Source organism: Lipophrys pholis (genome assembly GCF_963383615.2).
Source record: "Lipophrys pholis genome assembly, chromosome: 5".
Taxonomy (NCBI): domain Eukaryota; kingdom Metazoa; phylum Chordata; class Actinopteri; order Blenniiformes; family Blenniidae; genus Lipophrys; species Lipophrys pholis.
The window spans coordinates 15,183,624-15,211,376 of NC_137628.1; the positions used below are offsets into that span (position 1 = coordinate 15,183,624).

The following is a 27,753-nucleotide window of genomic DNA, read 5'->3' on the forward strand; positions in this document are numbered from 1 at the left end:
CTTTCTGCTTAGGAGGAAGTTCTCCCTGGGTATGTCCTTCCTGCACAACATGTGTTTTTTATCCCCCCCCCCAAAAAAAAGAAGTGATGTTTGACGTGTCTGCATATGATTAATTGACCCATAAAGGATTAAACAGAAAAAAACCAGCTGTATACAATACATTACATCAAGTAGAAAGAAATGCATATACCTTGAGCGACTGTGGCCAAAACATAACGAAATGCAGGGTAAAACCTTCCCACGTTAACAGTCAATCGCAGGAGGACCACAGACACCACAAGATCAGGTGAAAACCCCAAAAAACTTCAGGTGGTTTTAGGTGTCCGACACATAAAACACTGAAAACAGCTCCCATGATGTGACGTATTCGAAAATGCAACTTTTCTGAAATTCTGTGACCGTGCATGTGCACCTCGGCTGTAGTAAATAGTTCTTTTGCACAAGCACGAATAGATAAAAACAACCATGGTAGCCTCCAGAGGATCATGACTCCAGGTCCATATTCTCCTGGGTTCGGTTAGTTTTATAGTTGAGAGTCACGTTGCCATGTAAACAGGGCCTGAGACTCCCACTCACAACTACAGAGACTCCAGTAAACCAAACAGGATGTGATTGGGAAATGCTGAAAACCCAAAACACGAGGAGAACATGAATAAAGACATATTGGGCTGCGAGGTAACGGAGAAATACTGTGTCGCCTTTTTGTCTGGCTGTATGAACAGGTCCTCCAGGAGTAAAATGTTAAAGAAAAGGAAATGAAGCATAAATGTCATTAGCACTCCCCCACTTTACAAAAAGTCTGCGCAGACATCTATAGTACGGTCAGTGGGGATTGTACCAGGACGTTTAGGCGCTCAGGCTAAAAGAAATAATTACAGATACTAATAGTCCTACAGTTCTACAATCCAGCATGAATGTTGGTTTGAAGATGGAGGAGCTGCTGTCCCACCACATATTACTGCGAGTACACATGAATGCTTTCACACACACTCACACACCTCGACTACAGTTTCATGCTGCTTCCACTCCAGAGGGGGAAACCAAGGAGGAGCAAGTCACATCTGAACCAAAGCATGACAGCTGCTCCCCGTCTCTCTGCTGGGACTCCAGAGGGGGCGAGAGGAGCAAGAGAGAAAGACTCACTTCAGAGAGAGTGCCCTTGTGTGAGCCGAGACTGGCAGGTGGAGAGTTTAGCGAGGAAGGTACTGGCAGGAAGAATAGAGGGATGGGCGATGAAAGAGGGATGTGACAGGTCTCCTCTCTGGCTGTCCCGTAAGCTTCTCGAGTTTCCAGCAGGGACGCTCCTCTGTCTCCGGGACGTCGCCGTCTCACTTATCAATTAGTTCTCAGTGGTGGTGTTGGGAGGGGGCGTGGAAAGACGAAGTTTGAAATGTCACTGCTCTATACTTTTTAATGTATTAATCATGCATGAAAATTGCCATTAAAGATTTAGAAATGCCTTGAAAAGCTGCGTATTTTCAAAAAGGCACCTTTCATGAACGATTGTTTACGGCTTGATGAGGTCTGTTTGTGAAATCTGATGTAAGCCTCAGACTTATGAAGCTCTGCATTTGGCATTTTCAACCTCGCCCGCACCGCCTCATCTATACTTCATGAGATATCGGGGGCTGCACTAATTGTTTTCGACACAGAGGTGATGGGCCAATGAAATAAAGATAAAGGAATGAATAAAAGAGTTAAGGGGAAGCGGGAAGAGCGGAGAGTGTGAGGGGCAGGGGGAAGGTTGTGGTTTAACAGGTACTGAAAGACAAAAATGAAAACAACCGGGATGAAAGTGAGCGAGGAATTCATCTGCAGACGAAACCCAAATAAGATGAACTTAGTTTTGTTTCCTCATCCAGGAAAACGGCATTACACATATGACACGAGCAGCAATGCTTCATCATCAGCATATACAGGACGCGCTACGCTAGTTATTTCTCCCTTGTGCAATACAGATGGTCACTTTTATCTTATAATCAAGTGGTTGACTCCTTAAAGCATTTTAGTTTGGCTTTTTCATTTATAAAGGCATAAATTCATTGTCTTATTCTATTGGCTTCTTACCTAATTTTAAATGTGTCCCTTAAATTTGATTAGTGTCCGATTTCCTTTGTCTTCCTCAGTCACCTTCGGCCCCGTTTACGTGACAACGTTTAAGATTTTCACCATTTGCTTGGCGGCTTGGCGGGCCAGATGGAAGCCAGGCTGGTTTTGGCGCAAAGGCCTCATGTTTGACACCCCTGCTCCAAACGCTTTATCCAACTTCGAGTAGCGGGGTGCTGGGACTGATCTCAGCTGACTATAGATGACCCGTCTTTGCTTCACTCAGTTGATCACAGGACAAACACAGAGTTTTAGAGCGATCGGTTGACATGAAATGTTTTTGGGCTGTGGGACAAAACACCGGGGGAAAATCCACTCACAGGGAAAACAATGCAAACTGGACGACTGATCCACGAACGATCTTGTTTTGAGGCGAGAGTGCTGATCGCCACAAGGTATTGGCCACAGGCAGAGAAACGCTCATTAACCTGGGGGGTCTCACCAGGGTAAGAGGAGAATAAAGCAGAAAAAGAACTTTCCCTTCGGTGTGCTGGAATTGTTTCAGGGCTTCCTCTGAGTGCTTTTTGCCATCAATCCAACAACATCTCTAAAGGGGGTCTGCTATTTTCCTCCACTCAACACTGAAAACGTACAATTTGTCAGATAAGTGCCATTTCTTTTGACCTGCTCGAACTCTTCTCACGTCTGTTTGTGCTTCAGTGCAACAGCAGCATCTGATTCCGTGACCTCTTTAAAGTCGTCCACAAGCGCTAAAAAGACCTGCTTTGCTTTTTTTTGACCCGATGGAGATAAGCTACCGACAACTCAACTACCAATTCCATGATAAAATTATATGATATGTGTGTTCCTACAATATCTTTAGAAGAATTGTGATTATCGTAATGAAAGTGAGCCACGTTATGCTGTTTATATTTAACTACATTACAGAGTAAAGTCCAAAGTCACTTTTTCTGGCTCAGGGTTCGCATAGAAAAATGTTCTTTGCCCGAGTGGCAGAGCACTGGAACTGTGCACTTGTCTAACTCCACGGGGGGGAAAACTCCCTGTCACTTCTGCGGAATGAGCCTCAAGCTCGATGGCAAAACAATGAACGGAAAAGAGTTTGAGGGAAAATTTCTTTTGAGGAACAGCAAAGATGGCAAAAGAAATACTACTGTATAACCGTATAACTGCCATTACTGTTATACACACTGGATTGTGTAACATTGGTTGTACTATTAGAAACTATACTTTTCCTCAATGGTAAATATCAGCCTGTTTCCTTAAACCATTGTAGTTACACTTCAGCATTCAGGCAATCAGCAGCCCTGCTCTGCTGTGTCGGGTACTCCTCACCAAATTAAGTGCAATCCACACGGTCAACTTTCAGTTAAACGAAACATCAGCATGAAAGTTCCTTCGAACACAACGTGAGATGAGGGAGACGTTTATTGCAGTGGATGTGAGCACGAGAGCTTCTGTTGTTGCTCTGCCAACACGCAGCTCGTATTGCACCTTCTGTGTAGACACGCTGTCAATATGGACACACTGGAAGATAACTGGGCCCACGGGCGCAGGCCAGACCACCACTCATTTGCGTGCAAAAAGCTCTCCTTTCCAGGAGTGCGGGACAAAAGTCCAGAGGAAGCCACTTTTTTTTTCTGAACACTGTTCAGCAGAGATAAAGAGTTACCCAAAGTGGAACAATTCCAGTATTGCAACAGTGCTAGATAGAGATACACACATCACGTCCACATCACATACATATAATCGTACATATAGATGCATACACGGTATCAGGCAAAAGTTAGAGCTCCCCTTTTCTATCAACTATGAACGTATATGTTTCACCTCTTAATTTATTTTGGAACACTTTCCACTGTACTTTTGGAAGCCGACCAAAACGAGTCGTTTTCCTACCTTGTTGGTTTTGGTTTCTTCCACTCGGAATGCGCCATTTTTTTTGATTCAGCTGCAGCATTTGCTCCGTGGGATCGTTCACCGACTTTACCCACAGTAAACAACCTGCACCAGCGTGCAGTTGTCCAAGATTTTGGACCAGAGTTCGATAGTTTGGTCTTTACCCGAGTGCGGATGAGGTTTCCACCTGCCCAAAGAAAGCTGACTATCTGTGGAAGTGAACTCTACAGCGTCACTCCTTAGACCGATCCTAAATCAGAAACCTTTGAACGTGCTCAGTCTCTGTTCAAGCCTGAATTGTTGGTGTGGCACTTGTAAATTAGCATCAGTCGTTTGCATGCTGGGCATTTCGAGAATATGCAAACTGCATGTGGTGTTTGATGAAAACCAGTGACATGATCAGTTTGAGTGAGACATTCAGGGAATATCTGTAAATTAAATTAACTGCTGGATCCATGCGCGCTATTTAGAGAACATCTGTAGAGTTTGACTTCAACCGGTTTCTAATTGAAATTGGTGTCTTTGTGAATAATGTGCATTTGTATCATGTACTGAAGTGATGCATTTTGGGACATCTGCCAGTCTTATCATCGACCAATATTCTGGCCGTGATGTGAACTGCAGTACCCACTAGTCTGTGTGAGGCATTTCAAGGGTGTCTGGAATTGATATTTAACTTTGAACCGCATATTCTGTGTGACATGTTCGGAGAACATCTGCATATCCATCTGTGGATCATAATGTCTATTCTTAGTATCTGAAACTTTGAGGAAACATCAGCTAAATTTCACCAATAAAGAAAAACGTGTTGCCCGTTACATCTAATGATTGTCTAATTAGGGAAGTTTTGACGGACATCTGGAACTGCAGAATATCACCTGGGTTTCACCGTTCATCAGACCGAGTTCCTCCCACCACCATGAGTACGTTCTCAACCACAGTGCCCACCTTCCCGTGCATTGCGTCAACTTACTGCCTCATTTAACCGTCCGCTGTGTCCCCAGCCTCCAGATCTAAGACGGCGCTGTGTGTGGACGTATAGCAGAAGAGACCCCGCAGTTAGACTTCTTTGGAATCAAGAGACGATTTAAACAGTCACAAAAAAAATAATTTTTATTTGCATTTTGAGGTTGAGACCGAGAGCAGATCGTCACGTCAAAGGTTGCAGAATCACACGACACAGAAGGGGAAGAAGGGAAAATATGACCTCGAGTTGAGCGCTGCAGGGGGGCACGGAGGATGTGCCGTGTTGTGGAAATAAATGAGTGTGAAAAACAAACAACCCCCCCCCCCCCCCCCCCTTCCTAAAAAAGAAAAAGACAAAAAAGAAAACAAGGACAGTGTGTGGCATGTACGGAACAGCAGAATATGTTTTCTCATGGGACATATGGCCGCACCAGCTGGAGTTCCTATATTGTTGCTGTGATAAGTGGCCTTATTCTCAGCTCACTTCCTTTTGTTTCTCAGTTTTATTGGATTGCTCCCTTGCTTCTCTCTTCACCCCATGTTTATTTCTGCCATTTCGCTTTATTGCTAGAGAAATTTCCCTCGTCTCATCTCGACCATACCCACGAAAAACACACACACGCACACAATCGTTAACTAACTTCACTAAAAGAGCCTTTCAAAGTCGACTGAAATCCAATTCCTCCTGTCTGTTTTGGAGACGATTAAAACGGAAGAGGCGTTTCGGAGATGCAATAAATGCTTTAAATGATATTTCCCTTCTGCCGTGTGCCTTCTTAGTCACGACGTTTGCTGATATCACGAGTCAAACATAGATTGTGTAAAGCAATTATGTGCATGCATAAATGTGTAAAGCAACTAATGATGTAGTAATGGCCAGAAAACGTGATACCGTTGGCCACTTTTAATGTAATGTCAAAACTGAAATAACTTGATGAAAATGTTCCGAAATAGTAAAATATGTATAAGCTTATTACAAGTATAATTGAGAAAGAATGATTCATTGATGCAAATGTACAAAATCCTGCCTATAAATATCTTACTTTCAGATATACAGTTCTTATATGTATTGTTCCATTATAAGCTGCAGTTATTGAATTTTCAATGGATAAAAAAAAAAAAAGAGTCACTTCAATAACGGAATAGCTCAAACACTAATATAAACACATTCAATTTTTGGAAAAATGTTTATAGAAGATTATTCTGTTTTTGGCTAAATCACATTTAAATTGACTCAAATTATTCCATTATTGGTCATTATTACACCGACATAGCATGTTACATTTTAGTTTGAGGCAAATCAATAAAACATCTATCAGCCAAATGACATAAAGCATCAGGGTGTCTGCTTCAAGAGGATTTTGTGTTTTGTTGCCAGTTTAACCAATAAAGTAAGCAAATTTCCCACCTTGCCGCATCCTGATGAGTGTTGTAATATCAGTTTGCGCCACATAGTGGTGATTTACTAAAGGCACCATTGTCCCACATTAAATTCATTCCATTTAGCCCTGAACTCAATCTGGACGAAGTACCAACAAAGAGCCCAAACTCTGAAAGTCAGGATCGAATAGCGCCAAAGTGATACTCAATAGCGCCACCCGATGTTTGGCAGAAGCGTGGCCTTTATTTTACAAAGCGCGCAATTTTAAAGATTAATCATTCCATTAACACAATCAAAAACATGTTAACTCATAAATTTATTACAAGATTAGTCATGATTGAAACGTAGATGTAAATCGGAACTAAATCAGACCAAAAAAAAAAAAAACCCTATCAAAAAACTTAATCTTCTTCTAGATTAAATAATGCTAAAAAATTCTCCAATTGTTGAGAATTAACGTCAAAAAGAAATTGCAAAAAAAGGGAGTAAATCTACAGAGAATGTGGTGAATATGCCATCTTTGGATCAGCTGTAACCACAACAAACCTGTAGAAAACCATTTTTATACGAGACCTCAAGAGAGGATGGTGAAATATCCTGGGAACGTAAGCAAACAATAAACTTGGTGGGATGTGTTTTTATGCCGCCACAAAAAATGAAAAGAAAAATATATATAAATCCAAGCACAAAATGTAAATATAAGTTTCCTTTGTATGACATTTTTATGACAACTTTGTTGTGTTGGAAAAAAAAAAAAGAAAAAGAAGATGTTTCACCCAAGGTATATTGATGAAATATTCAGGGTACAAATAGCAGGAGCAAGAAGCTTTTTTAACTGTCTGAATGAAAGATAGAAGCTGTCTGTCAAAGCAACTGCGCTTCCTCCACAACACAAGAGTCGCTGCTCTATTCAGATGTCAGCGTTGTGGAGTAATACGAGGACGATTTGAACGCTTTGTAAATATTTTATGAGATGTGAAGGAGTGGTGGGGTGTGTGGGGGGGGGGATAAAGTAAAGAAGACTCAAAGGCAGGGGACAGAGACGGGAAGCGACAGATATTTTCAGCTGGAGGTTTGGACACCTGGCATGGCTTCAGGCCGAGGTCTGCCGGCCGAACAGCTCCAGCGTCACGGCGGAGAGGAAGACCGGGATGCTCTTCTGGTGGTGCAGGTGGAGCGTCACCATCTCCCCCAGGGTTTTGGAGAACTCGGTTTCCATGAGCTGCATGCTGCCGTTGGAGCCCTGCGTCACAACACAATACCACACGGTTAAACCATCACTTCGCTTCTGGGCGGTAAAAAAAGAAGAAGAAGAAAAAAAAAAACTTTCAAAGTGAAGCCAGATCACTTCAAGTTGTTTTTGTCTGCTGGGAATTGCCGAGTGTGCGCGCGTGTGTGTGCATACACAGCAGGGTGAAGGTGTCTAAATCTGTGTGGATTAATTAAAAGGAATGAGGAGCAGCTCGGGGCGATGGAGTGAAGGAGAAAGGGATGAGGGAAACGAGGGATAAAGTAATTAAAGCCTTCGGAGGAGGGAGGAAGGTAGCGAGGAGCCGGAGTCCCACGGCATACCGACGAGATATTGAGACGTCTGAGAAATGGCCTGTGCTCGTGTGCATGTGTGTCAGAGGCAGAGATCTTTCACTTGACAAGTATCATGAGAGGGCTTATGAGACAGAGGGCAAAAGGAAAAGACGAGAAAAAGTTATTTAATAAAAAAAGACGGAGGGAAAAAAATAGCCCAGATGAGAGAAGAAAAAACTGGAATGAATGGGAGGAGATTAACACAGAAAGATTTAATACTGTGTGACATTATTTCCCACATGGACACTTCCACTGAGGGTCAAACTCTGAACGTTGTGAATTGGAGCTAAATAACTTTCACAGAACTGAATCATTTTGTCTGAAATCAGCTCTTGACTTTAGCAAACAAGAGAGTTAAATGGACTGAGTCAACACGCCGGGGGAAAAGTACTATTGGTGTGTTTCCTCTGACGTACATTAAGCTGAGGAGAGTTCCACTGTTTAGTTTTGTCACTGAACAGTCCCAAATCTAGGATGGATGAGAGGAGAGGATACCTGAACTAATGGTATTTGCAGGCTGACTGCACAATGGCTGAATGACGCTGAAGAGTGTCGACAGACAGACAGACAGACAGACAGACAGACAGACAGAGACAGAGACAGACTTGATGTTCTTTGCTTAGATCTACTCAAGAAAAGGCCTCAGACAGGTTTATATATTCTGTGTTTCATAGTCGCAGTCAGTTTATCCACATACAATCTTTCAAATGTTCTCGGGGGAGCCCTCACCTGACTCCCCCAGGTGTTCCCCAGGGCTTTGTCCCAGGTCCCATCGTATTGTTCATCGCCTCTTCTTTGGCCATATTTGTAAGTATAACATGTAATTCTATGCAGATGAAACCCAGCTCTACCTTTCCACCGAATCCACCTCCCTCCAGGACGGTCATCAAATTCTGGTTCTCCTTCAACCTTCTCAGGCGCAGTGATAAAACTGAAGTTCTCGTTCCAAGTCCACCCTCAAAAAAGTTCATCGTGTTTCCATCACCATAGACCGCTCCTCTGTTTCCTCGTCCACTGCTGTCAGGGATAATACCCACACTCTTAACCTATCATTTCAGACCCATGTCGATAATGCCACTCGTTCTACAACATCAACCGCCTTCACCCCTTCCAGTCACCCAGCAGCAGCACCACAAGACCACCATAGGATCCACAACCTTCAGTTTTAACTGTTTTAACTTGAAAGTGCGCCTCAGCTGTCCAAGTCATCTCACAAAACAGAACAGTGAACACAGAATTGTAGTTTTTCTTCTAATTTATAAAAACAACGAGTCAGTGTTTTAAGATACAACATCATAAAAGCAAAGTTACAACCATTATGTGCATCAATATTTTGCATATCTTTATGACAGACAGACAAACAGACACAAGAGAGTGTCAGAAGAATGAAAGAATGATTTCGGGGCGCTCAAGGTCAGAATAAATGACATTTAAACATTGAAAGAAGGGGGCTTGGGGCTATAGAGCGGCGTTACATTTGTGAAGAAGCTTAATTTTTATCATCTGAAAGTGAGTCAGGTGACCTTGGCAGTGAGGTCTTTTTTACTTCAGTGATATATGACTTTTTTGTTTTTATTATTATTCCTGTGTTTCATGACAGTACACAGTCCCGTGGATAGAGACAGAATATTAAAGAGAGGGAGGATGACATGCAACAAAGGTTTCCAGCTGGATTCGTTGCAGTACGTGGTAAGCATCTTATGCTACTGAACCACTAGAAAACCCAAGATTAAATGTAGTTTCTCAGCTTTAATTGATGCTTTGGAAAAGTCATCAAATAAACACTAGTGTCACAAAAATGTTACTCCTTCAGGGTCATGGACATAAACAGAGGTAGAGGCTGATATTCCAGAAATCAAGCATTTCAAAGAACGTTTCATCCAAGTTGATGCTGTGATTCCACGACCAATACAACAACCCAGATTGAAGCCCATCATTTGAATGTCGTGGTACGCCATGAAGCAATCCTGTAAGGTCATTTAGAACTGCATTGTCATTCTTAGGCCACATTTTAAATGCAACATGTGACCAAGGTCAAGAACGCAACTTTTTGAAAATGCTGCTACTGTTCATGCACCCCACGGTTCGTGGTAAATAGTTTGCCTGCACTTGTGCGAGTAGACAAACAATAACAACAATGGCGACTTCCAGAGTGTCAGGACTCCCAGTCCATATTCTCCTGGGACTTGGAGTCACTCGCAAGAGCAATCCCACTTGGTGGTCTGTCCATAGGATCACCTGTGTTCTCATCATTGCTAATGAATGAATGAATGACCTTCTTATTTCAAAGGTGAAAAAAAAGAAAAGAAATGTAGAAAAGTAGAATTTTAGGGATAACACATTCCATATATGCCAATCTGGTTCACATGTTCGAAAGGGGGTCGGAAGTTAATGCTAGTAGCGTATAGTCCTCTGCACGCACGGGTGTGGTTTCATTACAAAAAATAATGCTTTCAGCATTTCTGCCATTTGTTGCAGTGTAAATGCAAAACTTTCCTGAAATTAAAACATAACCATGTGTTTTCACTTGAATTTTTTTCTAAATCAAATTAAAATGCATGCTAGAAGGCCGTTGTGACTCAACTTACACACCAATGCAATGCATGCATGAATAATGTGGTAATATGACTGGATGATAATAAACCATAAAATATGTGAGGGAGGAAGCTGAAAATTTCCCTTTTGCACATATCAAGGTTTATTCTGTTAGTGGTCTTGGTTTGCAGCCATATTGATGAGGCAAAAAAGGGTCAAACCAACGGTTTCACTGCACAGGTTTTCCTTTTGATCAAACCAATCCTGACAACTGAGACCAAATCCTCCACATGCTGTATCAGCAAATTATTGCATACAACAAAGAAAAGATCAGCTGTGTTCGGCCTCTTTAGACAACTTTGTTTGTATTGTGTTCATACTTCAATAAAACTTCAACTGACCCATCCCAGAGTTTGTTTGAGAACGAGCAGAGAGCGTTCAGTGCACATCAGGGTCCAGACCACAGCCTATACAAACCTATGAAACGCTAACATGCCCTACAGTGACATGAGCATTTGTTTTATAAAAGAAGGCGCTTTCTTCAAACAAATCCTTCATCTCAACTTCATCCAAAATAAACACTGGTTTAAATGGAACAACGAAGGGATTCAAAAGCTTTTTCAAGCTCGGTCTTCTCCCCACTGCTTCATCTAAGTGCCTCACTCTGTGGCTTTACTTTCCTGACAGTCCCTGGAGTTTTCCCCCTCCCAGAGCGACTTCCTGGAAGCGACGCACTATCCTGGGGCGGCTCCTCTCAAGACAGGTGCAGATTCCAACACGTGTGCACGCCACTCCAGAGGCTGCTGGGTCTTTGGGAACAAATACACCGAGGAGAAACAGTGCGACCAGTTACCATGGAGATGTAGCTGTCTGCAGCACCTTCTTGTTCCCCTGAACAGACAGTGAGTGTGTGTGTGTGTGTGTGTGACACAGTGGACACGCTTAAGGAGGCCTATGGGAGTGAAGACTCCTGAAAACAGCTGGAAAGGAAGACTGAGATAACAGTCTCATTATTTGGCAAAACACTTTGTGCCCCCTCAAAACATTTGGATAACAAGTGGCCAAATGAGCAGGAGACACTTTCACGCAGGCGGCTGAACAAAGGCGATGCAGACAAAGATTGCAAAACGTTTCTGACACAAAGCAGCAGTGTTCTTGCTATAAAACTGCAATGGGGAGAGAGCAATAAATTTAAACAAAATGGCCTGCAGAGGAGGGCACTTCCACACAACTGGCTTCAAAAATCCTACATCAAACCATTTAAAGTCAGTGAAGGATTCTGAGTAAACCAGCTCCAGAGTCAAATAGTCAGTGCATTTAAACAATTCATTTGCAGGCAATTCTTCTTAAAACAAGTAGCCTGCGCTCTTGATTGAGGCCTTATGAGTATTAAACTGTGTGGGGCTGCTAAGCGTCGTAAAATTCTGAAGCACACCGGGCTTATCGGCTTTCATTTCAATTTGTTCATTTTCAGACTAAAAGTCTACAGCCACACTACGGACTCCGGGAGGCTGCACTTAGGCGCTGCGGTGCCTCCAGATGAATGCTAACCTCAGCATGTCAGCAAGCCCACACTCTGAATGCTTTAGCACTCAGGCGACACTCCAACCCAATTAGAACTACACAAAGTACAGCTGAGGAAAATGGTATAAGCCACAGTGCAGGCCGAGTTGACAAAACGACTTTGTAAAAAGTTCAAGTTTTCACCAAAACCATCAAGGTTCGTCTTATGGGGACCTTGATCGTCGTCTATTTTTTGGTTTTGTCTGTAATAATTCTAGTTGATGAATTTACCTTCAGACATGGTGCCAAGACGTGGATGATGCTCACTCTTGGCAGGTTTTATTGGGACTCCAAACATACTCTGAACGCTCTCGTGTAAAACATTGTAATGAACTAAACGCAGATGTCAGAACCGTCGCCAACTAGCACTAGCACCAGCTGCTAGGAATGGAATCATCCTCAAAGAGGTTTTAGGGCTGCGAGCGACATATGCTGTGCCTGCATTATATGAGCATTTGAAGATGCCACCTGGGTCACATATTTTTACTCGATGATGAAAATTGCGGACTGGACTACAAGGTGCAGTTGTGGCTTTCCCCCCGTGCATGGTAGAGTTTTTTTGCACTCTGGCTTCCTCCCACAAGCCAAAGACCCTTTGGCCTTTTTAAACGGTAGATATCAGTGGATGAATGTGTCTTTTAGGTCTCGTTTACATGACAACGTTTCCAAGTGAAAACATCTGTTGCCTTTTGGGTGTCCGTTTAATGACAATGGTGCTTGGAGCCACTGAAAACAAAACTTTTGAAAAATAGTTCCCAAGGTTGAACTTTGCGAAAACGCTCCGTTTCTGTCACTATATAGGTGGCGGAGATACTGCTACCATGCATGCGCACCACGGCGCATGCATAGACGAACACTTACAACTAAGGCGCCCTCCAGAGTGTCATGACTCAGTTTAATAGCTACTCGGAACGGCAATCCAACTTCGTCGTCTGTCCAAACAAACGTCAGTGTTCATGTTTTGTATATTGTTCTGTACGTGCATGTGTGTGGTTTCAGGACAAAAACAAACAGCACCCACTAGTGGCCCCACATGAAAACTCAATAGTTTTCAAAATGTTACCGCGTAAACAAATGTTCTAAAAGGTTCCTGCTTAAACCTCATTATGAGCTAATGGAGTTCTTGAAAAAGTCAGTTGTTGTTTTCATCCTTGAATGAGAGGTGGAACTTCATGGTGTCTTATCCAAGAGCTGTTGAGCTGTCAAGTTTAACGTTGGCTGTCAGAGTTTTGTGATTTTTACCAAGCCTGGAGGCATAGGCATCGGCAGTGAATTGGCAAAAAAGACACCTTTTTACACCAATCTTGGCTCATTTTATCTCTCTTTTTAATCAGTATTAATGATGTTACAGCTTCGGTTGGCCAGCCAGGTGATGATAAGTTGAGCAGAAAATGGAGCGATCACCACGTGGTTGCGTAAAATAAGATATGTTCATGAGACGATGCTATCTATTTGGTAGAGCTGTTGAGGATAATCCCCACACATCCACACCTACTAATAAAGTTTGTAATTTAGAAACACTTGAGTGCACTTTGTTATTTAATTGAATTTTGTTTGTAGTTGGAAGTTGTTGCTGGGTGCATGTCAGCACCCTCTACCTACCACATCAAGCTGATTTTTACAAATTAGAGAAACAACCACAGTAACCGTCAAGCCGGAGATGCTGCAGAAGGTTAAAGGCATTGGAAATGCTCAGCCAATTATCCACAAGGAGAAATAAAGAGTTACACCACCGAACAGCAACGTTACATCACTGATAGCGACTCAGGTTTTTGATCATGGCTGTGTTTTTGTGTCGGTGTAAAAATCCTTGTTTCATAATGTTTCATAATGTCTGCAGTGGTGATTCTGTTTTTTTTTTTCTCTTTTCCTAACTCAAAGTTGGACGTGTCGGTACTCTCTAGGAAAAGCGGGCGTATCAAAGGCTGATGTGGAAAACAAGCTGATAAAATTCTGAACGAAAGCTTTGCTAGATCGAAACAAGAAAAGGGCTGGTGAAGACCAACGTATCCCCACACTGACCGCCAGTTAACCAAAAAGCAGAAGTTATCTGTATCCAGATATTTCTGCATTTGTTCTGTTAACGGTTCTTCCGTTGTGTACCTGTTTGAATGGCTTTAATTTAACTGTGACTATAATAAAACCACTTTTTTTTTTTATTAATTAAAAGACAGAGATAATGTAAAAAAAAAAAAAAAAAATGTTTTTGTCTGTACAATTGTGAGGCTATCTGCCTTTTTAATTATTTACTGTTAGATAAGGCAGTTTTTTTTGTTGTTGTAGTGATTCTCTCGCTCAAACGATAGTCGAATACAACCTTTGGAACACATATCGACTCAGTTGAGGCATGCAATGTGATGATGACTGTCAGAGCATCTTAAAAACTGCAGGGTTTGGTTGAATGCTTTTGGCATGCAGTGATCAGACCTGAACTAAGGCGATTTAATCGTTCATACTCCACTGTGGTGTTTGTGCAGTGTCTGGGCTGTGTAATTGTAGTCTGATCACAATGTCCATGCTGACCTCTGTTTAATGCTAGAGGTGCACTGAACGCCAAAGCAGATGGCCTGGTCTGTTGAATAACATCGTGTCTTTTACATCATGCAGATTGCCAGGTGTGTGTGTGCTTAGCTGAGGAGGAATGGGAAGGACGAGCAATGAGAAAAAGAAATCTGGTGGAGTCAGAGGAGCTCACTAGACTGATTCTGCTGGAGATGTCATAAAGGTGACCGACACGTACCACAAAGGGAAACATTAGTGGAGACTTCATGCAATGACCTCCTTTTAAGCCCGCGTTTACTCGGCAATATTTCAAGTGAAAACATATCATTTTAGAAAAGTTTTGTGTTTACACAGGGACGTTTTGAAAACGATGTTGATTTACACAAAAACAGCAGAAATGCTGAAAATTATGTCGATTTCATGTTGGGCCAGTAGTGGGTGCTGTTGTTTGTTTTTGTAATCAAACTACACACATATGCACACCGAGAACCATACAGTATGAACATTAACAATGGCAGGTACATGGACATGGGAGTCATGCCACTCTGTCATGGAGTCGGGGCATTTTCAAAAAGTTCCACTTCAGTGGCTCCAAGCAAATGGACACCCAAAACATAGCGAATGTTTTCCATTTTCACAGCTAAACAGCTCAGTTTTAGTTTGCTCCGACTGTTAGAAGACAATAATAGTCCAAACATCCATCAGGGGACAGTAAATAGTTCTAAAAGTGCAACCACCAAAACAGAATTCATACTTGATGGATGAGAGAGTGGCACACTCTGAACAAACATCAGCTTTTAGGCGAGGAGTTGAGCCACACTTGGTGATGTTTGCACGTTTCCCAATGTCTGTGCAGTCAGAAATTCAAAAGTTAATGAAAGGTCAGAGGAGATCTTCTTTAAAATCAGCTTTATTCAAATGTTGACCTTATCAATGCTCATTTGCATATTCACACTTCTCTAAAAAGTGTTTTAAACAATATCTGACCTTTATGAAAACAACAAGGTGCTGTTTAGATTTGAAAACAACTGGATTCCCCACGTTTGAGAGGGAGTGAGGCATCGTGTGTGTGTGTGTGTGTGTGTGTGTGTGTGTGTGTGTGTGTGTGTGGGGGGGGGGGGGGTAATGTAAATACCAATACCACACGAGCCTCCTGCAAGGTGACGCCAACCTCGTCCAGCAACAAAACAAGAAAGAGGTGAAGGGAAATTTCCATTTGTTTCCTCCATATCAGATGGAGGGATCTAACAAGACAAACACTTGTGCACAAAATCTAAGGAGGACAGACCTCCACAAATTGAGAGGCAAGGTGCTATCCCATTCATCTTTTCATTCCTCCACCCAATTAAAGGAAATCGATAGCCCCCGGCTTAGGATGCTGGGCGGGGCTTTAAACTGACCTCATCCAACCCGAGAGCCAAATACTCCCTGAATGACAATCACTCTTCCCTCTTGGCGCAGACGGCGTCAGAGTAAAAGGTGCACGACCACACGGCCTTTGGCAAACTGACACAATCGTGCGGGAGACAGGACGGCAAAAACCTAAATACAGACATTTAGGTAAAGACCTTCAAACAAGCGTTGCCTCTGTGTTTAGTGTGATTTACAGACATTGGAAGTCCAATACAAGGATTGTTTCGTAAGATGCGAGGCACTAATTTAACTGATGATGCAACAATTTGGTAAAAATGTGCACAACGTTCTAAAGAAGAAGAAAGCTACGATCACCAACTTGGGAATGAGATGAGTGATAGCAGCCAACGCGATGCGTACGACCAAAGCCTGACAGCCTCTCTCTGCACGTCTCTGCCTCAGTGTGCGGCGCTCGGCTCATCACAGAACTCACGTTACCAGGGGCAGCAGCCATATGTGCCACGACACTTCCTCCAGAGTGCCGTTTAATTTTTAATCGTTATGCGAAGTGATGCAGGTGGATTGTGGATGTTTTAATTAAATTTAATTGCGGCGACTCAACTAATGTGCTCTCTTTTTCAGGGGGAAAAAAACCAACCTGTCAGCAGCTTGTCACTGCTGACAGGTTTGATGTCATCAAGTTTTTACTCACTGAGTTTTGCCAGCAATAACATCAATGTTGCATGTAATTGCAACCAATTCTAATTTGAATCGCTTTAATTTTACACCTTCAATTTTGCTAATTTATTGCAGGTTCCATTAAAATGTCTAAGCAGCTTAGTGGATTATTGTGTTGCAATGTAAAAAAAAAAAGGCAAAGATGACGCCTCCACAGCACTACATTCAACTTTAAAACAACAAACTATTTTCTGCTTTTGTCACATTCTTGCCAGTCCACAAGACAACTGTTTATTTTCCCCCCACTTTGCAAAGCTCTTTGCACTCTCATTTCCATTTGATGAGACTATTCTCTATTATGTATGACTGTGACTGGCACAGCTGTATGAAAGTTTAGAGACAAGTAATGTGGTGGGAAGATAATGATTAATCACTCCTCCGCTGCCATTTATTTTTCCACTTCCCCCAAGTCCATTTTGCCTAAAATGCCTGAAAACATTTTCATTGTCCTTAAGGTAAAAGCACGCTCGCTTTTACTGGCGCTTTTACTCTACAGTGAATATCCATGCCGTGGTCTGTGTGTGTGTGGATGTGACAGATGGCTCTATATTGAGGTGCTGACATGCAGTGCACAGATCGGTTGACCTCTGTCTTTGCTCTCCAGTGCTAATGAGCAGGCTTTTCTTCTCGGTCGCTCTCTGTCTTGTCCGCCCCTGCCTCTGCTCTATCCAGTTCATCTCACTGCTGTAAATACTAAATATTTACTTCTCGGTTTCACGTCTGTCTCTTGTTGGATTTTTCTGTCAGCCACCTCTGCTGACACCCACCCACCCACCCACCCACCCACCCACCCACCCACCCACCCACCCACCCACCCACACACACACACACACACACACACACACACACACACACACACACACACACACACACACACACACACACACACACACACACACACACACACACACACACACACACACACACACACACACACACACACACACACACACACACACACACACACACACACACACACACACACACACACACACGCACGCAGACACACATGACTGTCCCTGTGACTGCATCCTCATCAACAATAGACAATTCCACTGGATGGCACAGCTACTGATTGGTGGGGGTGAAAAACAGAAGGCAAATTAATTGAATAATCAGGAATATGCAGATGAACAGCATTCAATTTATATGGAGATTTTGGCATTTTTCTGGAGTCGGGAGGAGGATGTCGGGAGAAAAAGAAAGGGAGAGAAAGGTGGCATAGAGCCCTGACCAAAAATAATTAAATCAGGAACAAATTTATCCATATTTACATTCTAATCAGCTTTTTGTTTACTGATTTCAAAGCAACACTTGCGGTTCGGAGCAATAAAAAGCTAATGACTACATACATCTTGCAACAAAAAAAAGCCGTTGTGCGAGTGGCACGACAAACATCATAACTAACCAACTGTGATTAACCTGATTCAAAGCAGAATAAATACATAATACATGGCATTAGTTACAGCTGCTAATATAAGAAGCTTTAAAACTTTAAATACGCATAAATAAATAAAAGACACCACAACTCTTGTTTTGTCGTTTGCTTGTTTGTCAGATCATTTCTATGAACCTAAAAGAAACTCAGACCACGTAAAGACCCATAAATCGAAACACATTCATAGCCTTGTGCTTTATGGTAGTGTCGTGTGTGTAAAAAGAAAAAAAAAAAGAAAGAAAAAAACCTCCACTAGAGGGCAGTGCATGTTGTTGGTTTCAAGTAGGAAGTTTCTAAGGCAAACATTGACTTAAAAAAAGAAACAAAAGATGAAAAACTAAGTTTTTGAATTTGGTCTGGGGGAATAATTTGCTGCTTATGTTTTCATCTTTGCTGGATAAGATGTTTGTCCACAACACTTTGCAAACCTCAGATAATAGGGATGACATCTAGTAGGACGTTAGCTTGTAGCCCGTCGCGACAGCTTGCACCGTAAACTAAAATTGGCAGTGTCACATATTTGCTCATGATGACCAGAAAATAAATACGCCCAAGAACATTCATGTGAGGGAAAGCGAGAAACATATCGGAAACAAAACAGGTCAAAGTTTAAACAGAGAGGTGGCATTAGGGCATCTGACGGATGAAGACGTTTTGGAACCATGAATTTTAACAATATACTAAAGAGGAGCTCCACAATATTAATAATTTAAAAAAAGAAAACATGTCAGAAAACTAGCATAAATGGTCTCCTTTATTTTGTGATTAACAGGTCATTCATTAGCCAGTTAGAGCCGAGAGAATGACTCATGGCTCTGTGCAGCGTTAAACAGCACTTCACCTCCTACAGAGGAGACCCATTTATTGAACTCTCAGGCTGTGAATTTCAAGTGAGGAAGAAAAGGGGTATTTACATGCCACTGAGCTATAAGTTAATGCCAGAGAAATTATGTGCCGCATGCAATTCAGATTGGATTTGAAACTGGGTCCGTAAACAGGATTTTATTGTTTGAACATTTAACAGTTCACCAGCAGGTGAATTTTTCAATCTTAGCAAATATACATCCAGGTATTAAACACAGGGTCACAGCCAGGTCGTACATTTGTTGTTAACGTTGGAGGTTTGGGAAGATGTGAAATGCAGGCTGTTGGAATTGTTGGAAGTAATTGTCATGTATAAGCATACACATAAAATGTCCAATGGCTCAGATAAATCAGCGCTTTAGAGCTTAAAGTGGTGAAGATATTGCGGTGCTTCAGATTATAGTGGGAACCGTTAACTCTAAACTACCACCGCTTACTCTTAATGTGAAGGGTGCAATTTGCACATTGCCTTTGCCACAGCATAGCTACAACTTCATATGTTCAGATCATTAGCGGGATTATGCTCAACAGTCGAGATCATTTTAGGAAAAAAAGTAGAACCCAAGCTTTTTTGGTGATTATCTAGAAATGGTGAGAAATTATAGCAACCTTCACACCAACAGCAATTTACTGTCACCAATTAACTGCAAAACCATGGTGCTGACTGCCAAAGGAAACATGAAGTAAAAAACCCACTATAAGGCGCCAACTTCTTCAAGTGAAAAATGAAAACTTTTGTTGTGCTTTGGGTGTCCGTTGACGCAACAATGGAGCTGGGAGCCACTGAAAACATTTTGAAAACGGCTCCCAAGGTGAAACTTTTTGAACACACTCCGTCTCTGTGAAAAAAGGGGGAAATGCAACTTTTCTGAAAAGTTGCTACCGCGGCCGTAGTAAACAGCTCCACTGCCGAAAAATCATGTTACCACGTTAGCGCAAAACCTGTGTGACTAAAACACAAAAACGATGTGTTTTCAAAGGTTGTTCTGTAAATGGGGCGTTAGCCACCAACTAACCTCAAAAACGAATTGGGCTACTCACAGTATAAAAGAAAAAAACGAAACACCACTAAAAGGCCCCAATTTGAAATTTTAAGCGGTGATATTGCCACTGTGAGCTGACCGTCCTTACCGCTGACAACATTATGTGGCCCGGGCATAATGGCTTTTTAAATACATGAAGTAAAAGCAGAGATAAAGCGATGCGAGTGGCTGGTTTTGGTGAAATCTGAATAGATGTGTGGACCTTTGTGAGATCATGACAGAGCGCCTGGCTCCATGACCTAAGGTGGACTGCGTGTGTGTGTGTGTGTGTGTGGTTGCGATGTATCATGTTACCATGGAGACAGGAGACATATGTTCCTAACATCGACCAGAGGAGCAAGTGATGCCGACAAGATCAGGCACGCAAACGTGCATGTGCGGACACACACTCGCACACTTATACACACACACAGCCCGGGGGCAGGCAGGACAGGAAACTGTCAGAGGAAATCAGAGTCAACATTCTGCCCTATCTGGGGGATTTTAACTCTAAGACTTCTCTCTGAAGGTTTAAGCACAGGAAGTCGTCTCGAGTGGGTAATTTATGCACTCTGGTATTCCCATCAGTCTGTGTGTTTACTGTTTATTAGTGTTTTGTTCGTGTTTATCTCCATAGCTCTCAGTGACGATCTTGTTTCAGTCAGTGAGCCAAGTGAAATTTACTCCCAGCAAGCCCTCCTGCTTTTTCCCCCCCAAAGTATTTCTGACACACACTCATTTCTTTTTCCATTTCACTTTTCTTTTCAACACATAAACCTCATGCATGTGCACATGCAGCTAGAAGAATATGAACAACATGTCATTCGGTTTTGCAGAGGTAGTTACTCTAGTGTACAGTGCAAATTATCAACATTTATTTATTTCTTTTTTGCTCCTCCACCGGTCTTCAGTCTGCATGGCGACCTTGTTTGATCAGGTTGAGCTAAAAATAGGTGTGTTACAGTGATAAAGCAGCTACAGTAAAAAGAGTACAGATACAGGTAGAGTATTTGTAAAAGATGTCTGATGCTCGGAATATGACGCGTCGTCAGCAAGGAAAACATTAAGATTGGGAGTCATTTGCTGAAGTAGTGCTGGTCCTCTTAGTTTAGAGTTTTCAATAGTTATACATTAATTAAAAAAATATATATTTTTAATAATTGTGAGCAGTGAGAGAACATTTTGAAAACAATGTCAGTTTACATAGAAGCGGAAGAAACGCTAAAAAGGCTGCAGTTTAGATGTTGCCACTAGTGGGTGCTGTTGTTTGAGGTTATAATAAAACCAAGCACACATGTAGAATGAAAAAGTGATGGCCTGAGTGGCTCCGAGCAACGCTGTTGTGTAAACAGACACCCCAAAAGTGACAGAAGTTTTGCAGTTACACTAGTTTTTGCTGTGTGAACGGTGCCTGAGTGGATGTGTTTTCAGTTGGCTCCGAGCACCATTGGCAAGTAAACGGACACCGAAAACAAATAAAGTTTTTCGATTCCACTTGAAAATAAACGGGGCCTAAATAAGGAGAAACGTAGCATCATAAAAGTGCTGGATCGCAAATATTTACAATTCAAACTTGGGCAGCATCAGTATGTAAGTTAATAGTGGGAATGCATTGCTTACTTTTTAAATGGTATTCTTTAGTGTCTTTTCACTGACGGGGGCGATGGGAAAACGGAGTAACACAAGCTATTGAACTGTGAGAGTAATCTCCTGCCAAGTCCACTGACAAATGATGGCAAAAAAAAACAGCAATCGCAACACGGCTGAATGAAAACAATGACCGTGTGACCAGAGTTCACCAGTGAATGACCCCGCTGGCTGAGTCAGACCAAACGGCTCGCCTGTCAAAACCAGTCACGCCGATCAATCAAAACAGTAACGACCACCAACAAACTTCCTATAGAGAATTAATCTGTACTTATGTATCAAAACAATGACAGACAAATAGATTCAAACATTGTAAGTTTCCAGAAGGAGTGCCCATCCCATAAAGACCAGAGGGGAAACACGCTACACATACAAACTACACACAGAAAGACGATCCTCACATTTTGCTTCATTAGAAGTTGTAACCTATTTTCATCCCCATATGCACAAATAACCACATGCACATAATTTATAAAGGCTGAATTAAGCCCTTAACTTCTGGAAAGATTGTGATGGGTTTTATTGAGGGACTAAGAAATACAGCAATTACTCATAACATTATTATGACCTGACAAATATTGTGGGGTCCAGATTTTGCTCCCAAAAAACTTCCCCGACACCATTGAGACATGAACTCTGCTCAACCTCTGAAGGTGTGCTGCAGTAGATCCTTTCAGTCCTGGAAGTTATGTCAAGATTTACATGAATCCAGGTGCCTCAATGGGTAAATCATGGCCCAATCACCAGTTCATTGCCTTCCCTTCCTTTAACAACTGCACACTGGGAGTACCCCACAGTGTTACAAAATACACTAACTCACCTGGCTGGTCATCACCATTTGGTACCACTCAAATCTAGGGCTGTTTAAACAAGGGTCTAAACCCAACTGGATCTTTGCTGACGTTACTGTTACCTGTTGTTCAAATCCAAACTGTCGGTGCAGGTAGGTGGATGAGAAGAAGTGTCTGCACATTGGCTGCCTAAAACCGTCAAGAACATCTAACAAGACATTTGATAAAAACATCCAGCCATAGACCAAACAACTCAACAGAAAAATGCTTCAATCAGTCAAAGCAGTGAAGGAAAAAGTGCTGTTTTTGTCTTCATAACAATCTCTTGTTGTTCGTTGATAGACAATAATCCGAGACAGTGCCCAATTCTCAGCGTGCTCGGGTCTGAATACGAGATAGCAGCCATCACAGAGGCAGTCTTCTTTAAAGCACATTTGCAGCCTGTTGCTGGCAGTTTCCCTCTTCAGCCTCAGCGCTGATATTTGGACCAGCAGTGTCTGGCCCGACGTCTCATCAGCTTAACCGTGCAGTTGGCTGACGAAGATTTTCTCTCCGCAGGGGAGATGTACTACAAGCAAAGCAGTTTCAGGGCTTGCAACCAGCCAAGGTGCAGCAGCTGTGGTCTTAAAGTCGCTGGATGTTTTTAGGAGCTTTGCTTTAGCTGATGGTGGAAATACAATATTCATTTTGAGTTTTCTTTATCAAGAAGTATCCAACTGTCACATTAGATAGTCAGGCAATATGCAAGCCTCATTCGATGGGGATAAAGACTGTTTTGCTTTTTTAAAATGAGCAGCATTGATATTTTCCACTCTACCCAGTGCTGTCGATAGTGAGGTGGTAAGCAACAAATGTGCTGTAATGGTCCTTCATTTTAAAAATGAGCCAGCTCTTCCCACTTTATTCTCAAATCAATACACATTGTTTTACAAAAAAAAGAGTAGACGACACCTTTATTGGTCCTTATCATTTTAGGGAAGCTTCCACAGTCTGCTCCAGACACAGTTTAACACTCTGTGCCATTAGATTGGTCAGAAAAGAGAGAGGGAAGATAAGAGGCTTATCCACAGGATGGTACTTCGCTGGGTGACAAAGAGCGACACCACAATCCTTTTTGGGTCCCGCTGCGAGAGCTCCCGACTTCTGTCGTACCCAGCCTCCCTGACAGCCAAGCTGGGCTACTCAAGTTATTTTAAAATGAAGCTATAACTGACTGATGGCCGTGACCATACGAGCAGCCGTGGCTTACAATCTGTCTTGCACACACACACGTCCAAAAGCGAAGGCGCGTTTGTTAATCATCACCCAAGTGGCCGCGAGACAAAGACAGGTCATTAAGACTTGACGGCATTCATAAACCGTGCTTTATTAACTCTCACTCACACACAAAGAGTATTTCGCTTTTTCACTGCTGCTGCTCTGTCTATGTTTCACCTGCCCTGTGTCGTTACGCTGCACATTCCTCCTCCACTATCCATCTTTCTTCTGGAGGGAAGAGGACTGACAGCTAATTGGGAGTACTTTTTAATGAGCCGGCCCTGAGATTCTATCTTTTCCTTTCATTAGGAAGGGAAGACAGGAAGAGGGCGTGTCAAACAAGTGAAGGAAATGAAAAAAAAAAAACAGACAGATGGAAGGAAGGAAAGAAAGAAGGAAAGAAAGAAAGAAAGAAAGAAAGAAGGAAAGAAAGAAAGAAGGAAAGAAGGAAAGAAGGAAAGAAGGAAAGAAGGAAAGAAGGAAAGAAGGAAAGAAGGAAAGAAGGAAAGAAGGAAAGAAAGAAAGAAAGAAGGAAAGAAGGAAAGAAGGAAAGAAGGAAAGAAGGAAAGAAGGAAAGAAAGAAAGAAGGAAAGAAGGAAAGAAGGAAAGAAGGAAAGAAGGAAAGAAGGAAAGAAAGAAAGAAAGAAAGAAAGAAAGAAAGAAAGAAAGTCAGTGGAAAGAGAATAACTAAGTTTCCATTGGCGGTTGAGGAGAGCACAGCTCTGTGCATGTTTGTTTATTTGTTAATGAGCTAATCAATAGCAGAGGTGTGTAAGCCCAGCAGTGGGTCTGCTTTGGGAGATTGCTTAAAGAGACACACACCTTTGCGAGAGTTGTTTGTCTACAATTGTGCCTCTTGTTTTTTAAGCAGTTCTGATTCAACTGGAGTTTCCAGACACAAGTTTCTCGGGTACAAATTGGAAGAAGGCAAACCTCGATCAAGGTCAATCTCGAGGCTTTACGTGGCAGATAAACAGGTCCGTTGGAGTTACCGCACGTCTCCATCAAGCAGAATTTCACATAGAAAAGGAAACAGCGTTTTTGTAATACCTCAGAGGAATATTAGTTGCACGGAATTTAGGAAAATTTCATTTCCTCAGTCTGCAGCAAGCTAATTGCTGTTATGCATAAACAAACACTGCCAGTAAACTCTCAGTCCTGTAACATCAGAGAGACACCCCCCCCACCCCCACCCCACCCCCCCTTCCCTTCCCGAACCCGTTAATGTATCCTGCAAAAGGTGGCTCCCTCTCCTTGAAACTTCAGGAAGAAAAATGTTCACATAATTTAGTCACTCACAGAGCCAAGGTGTTTATCTCGCTGATTAGCAGAGCCTCATAAATACCTAATCACTGATGCTAATCAGCCTTCTCACCCAGGGGTGAGCTAAAAATATCAATTGCATACACGCACAAGTTCAGGCGAATACACAGAAACTGTTTCTGAACACTTTCTCTATTCAAATAATTTTGCCAAAACGAGCGCTTTAACGTAACATGATCCATTAATAATTAACAAACAGTGTTCCTCCTTGCGCCACGTGTGGCTGAGGAGCTCTCGCGTCGCACTGGTTTTTGTTTACAACAGAGAGCTGCGGTTACAGTCGATTTTGACACCCATGACTTTTGATCTCCCACCACTCTTAAAGACCGCCTGGTAAAAAGATCGGGTTGCCACTTTTATTCTCCAATTTTGATAAAAATAAAAAAAAAAAATTACAGCAGCACGGAGGCGCCTGCATAATTAGATTCCTTTTGACTTTGAAGCATAGAAATGCATTTAAAATTCAAAATATTTTGATGGGAAATGATGTGGAGGTGTGCGTCTCAACCAAGCAAAAGATAAAAGGCACTGCAATTAAATAGAGACGTGCATTTCAACAGACTAGAAATTTTACATATTCCATATTAGCATGCAGGCTGTTAACTGCACATATTTAAGGTTTAATATTGAAGCAAAATATACATAAGAGGTTTTCTTCCATTGTTTTGATGACTGTTTGACTTGATTCGTTCTGGTTTCAGTTCATTGGTGTGTTGAATTACTAAAACGACAGATAATTCAATCAATAAACTCTGCTTATAGAGCATATTTCATGCCGTGTAATACAATTGGATGCACTTCATATAACAAGATCATGAGAAAAAACAAGTTAGGAACCTCAAAACCAGTAAAAAACTGTTTAATTTCAAGTATCAACTAAACTAAAACAAATATCAAATAACAAAGTAAGAAAAAATATGGAATCTGTATTGTATTTAACTATACTTTAACAAGGGCGAGTACACAGACATTCGTATGGACTGAGGACAAAGTTGGAATTCCTATTACAAGTGACTCAACTATCAAACTACAAAGTCCTAGGAGAATATGAACTGGGAGTCCTGACACCCGACTAAGGTCGTGGAGTGCATGCGCAGTAGCAGCGTTTCAGAAAAGTTGTGTTTCTACCGTTTGCACAGAGACAGAGAGAGTGTTGTCAAAAAAGTTGCCCCCACAACGCAATGAAGTGTTTGTGTTTTCACTTGAAAATGCTGCCGAGTAAACGAGGCCTTCGACAGTACTGAGAAGATGATGTTACAGATACATGCAACGCTGGCCTATATTGTGACTGGGCAAAGACGCAGAGGAAGTGATGCAAAGCATTTTCTCTCTGTTTTAGAATGATTTCCGCATATCCTGCATTACGTAAACAGTCCAGAGGTTATAGTTAGCAAAACGCACCAAATTTATAACCATGGCAAAAAAGGAGCTTGGATGCCTTATTTGAGCAGATTTTTAGTAAATTACAAAGAAGCTGATCCCAAAGTTCCATTACAGCATACATACTGTACCTGTGCTTTACATCAATTGAGATTTTGGAGGATATTATGCTCATATTATTCTGTTACTTCCATCATTGGATTTTTATTAGTTTTCTTGGCACTTACATCAGTTTACTTTAATCAATTAAGTTTAGAAATGTTCATGAGGAATGAGGTGGATACGAGAGAAATTGTCCGGCCAAAAACTGAAAGAAAACAAAATAATGAATTGTAAACTGGGGTTAATATTTGGGGGGTTAGTTTTATTATAAATGCTATTTCTCATTAAAAATACATGGAATTTCTCCACGGGGATTCAAGCCTAAATGCTCCTACACATTGAAAAAGCAGAATTATACATTTATCTACAACAACCCTAAATTTGCACAATGTTGCTCTCCAATAAATCAAAAGTGTCAACCGCACTGAGGCACTTCATTATGCAAGAATAACACGGTTTGAATAACATGAATCGAGTCGTGGTTAAAGTATCATTTATGATCAGAAACAAGTTTGGTATGGAAGTTCCTTACCGACCAGTGAATTTGCATGCCATGATTTTGCTGCAGAGCAGATGCAGCTTTGAGCGGCACATGATTTTATGCTGCAATTCTATTGATTGTGAGGAACTGTAGCTCATAGCAGTAATCGCTATCAGATTATGAGGCTGCCTGTGATCGAAGGACCAATGTGCTTCTGCAAGCCAGTCTCACTGTCGTATAGGCGACCACAGAATTTCAGCCAGGAACGATTGTTTGATCAACATTTAAAAAAATAATCTTGTACCAGGAGGTCACAATTGCAACATTATTAAGCTCATAACATAGTGATTGTTTCACGAAAAAAATTATGTCGTTATTTTTCATTTTAAATGCCGTTTGTATTTGTAGTTTAGGTTTTGTTTATGACAAGATAAGGAAGAGCATTATCAATCCTGATGGAAACTTGTGAGATTACATAAAAATCCTGTACTTTTTCCCATACGACTGTATCTGAGGGAAATCACTTGAAATCATCACGCCATGAGGCACCAAAAAGAAAGAAGTCTATGGCGACTACGGTGACAGAAGGTTGCAATAATGTTGATAAAAAAAAAAAAAAAGAGGAACAACTGGAGGCAGTGGTCTGGTCTGTGAGGTTAACGGTGGTAATATCATGTTTTGCAAGTACCTGCGAGATTCCAGGAGGCAGACATAAATATGCATGTCATGAAAGAACAGTATGGATGGATGGCACTCTGCATATCTGTATGCATATCTTTCTAACATACAGCATAAATGAACTTAAAGGAAATATGTGGACATTGTCTTCGGACTTATGTTGGATGGGTTCCAGCAAATTT

At 41.8% G+C, this 27,753-nt stretch overlaps 1 protein-coding gene across 1 annotated transcript in view; it reads right to left on the reverse strand.

Moving 5' to 3' along the window:
* Positions 1–5,057: 5,057 nt before the first annotated feature.
* mad1l1 (mitotic arrest deficient 1 like 1) overlaps positions 5,058–27,753 on the reverse strand; it is an 86,453-nt gene continuing 63,757 nt past the window's right edge. Inside the window, exon 18 of the mRNA XM_080462991.1 lies at positions 5,058–7,556. Within this exon, the coding sequence (XP_080319117.1) occupies positions 7,407–7,556 (150 nt within the window). The 3' untranslated portion in view covers positions 5,058–7,406. The remainder of the gene's footprint in view (positions 7,557–27,753) is intronic.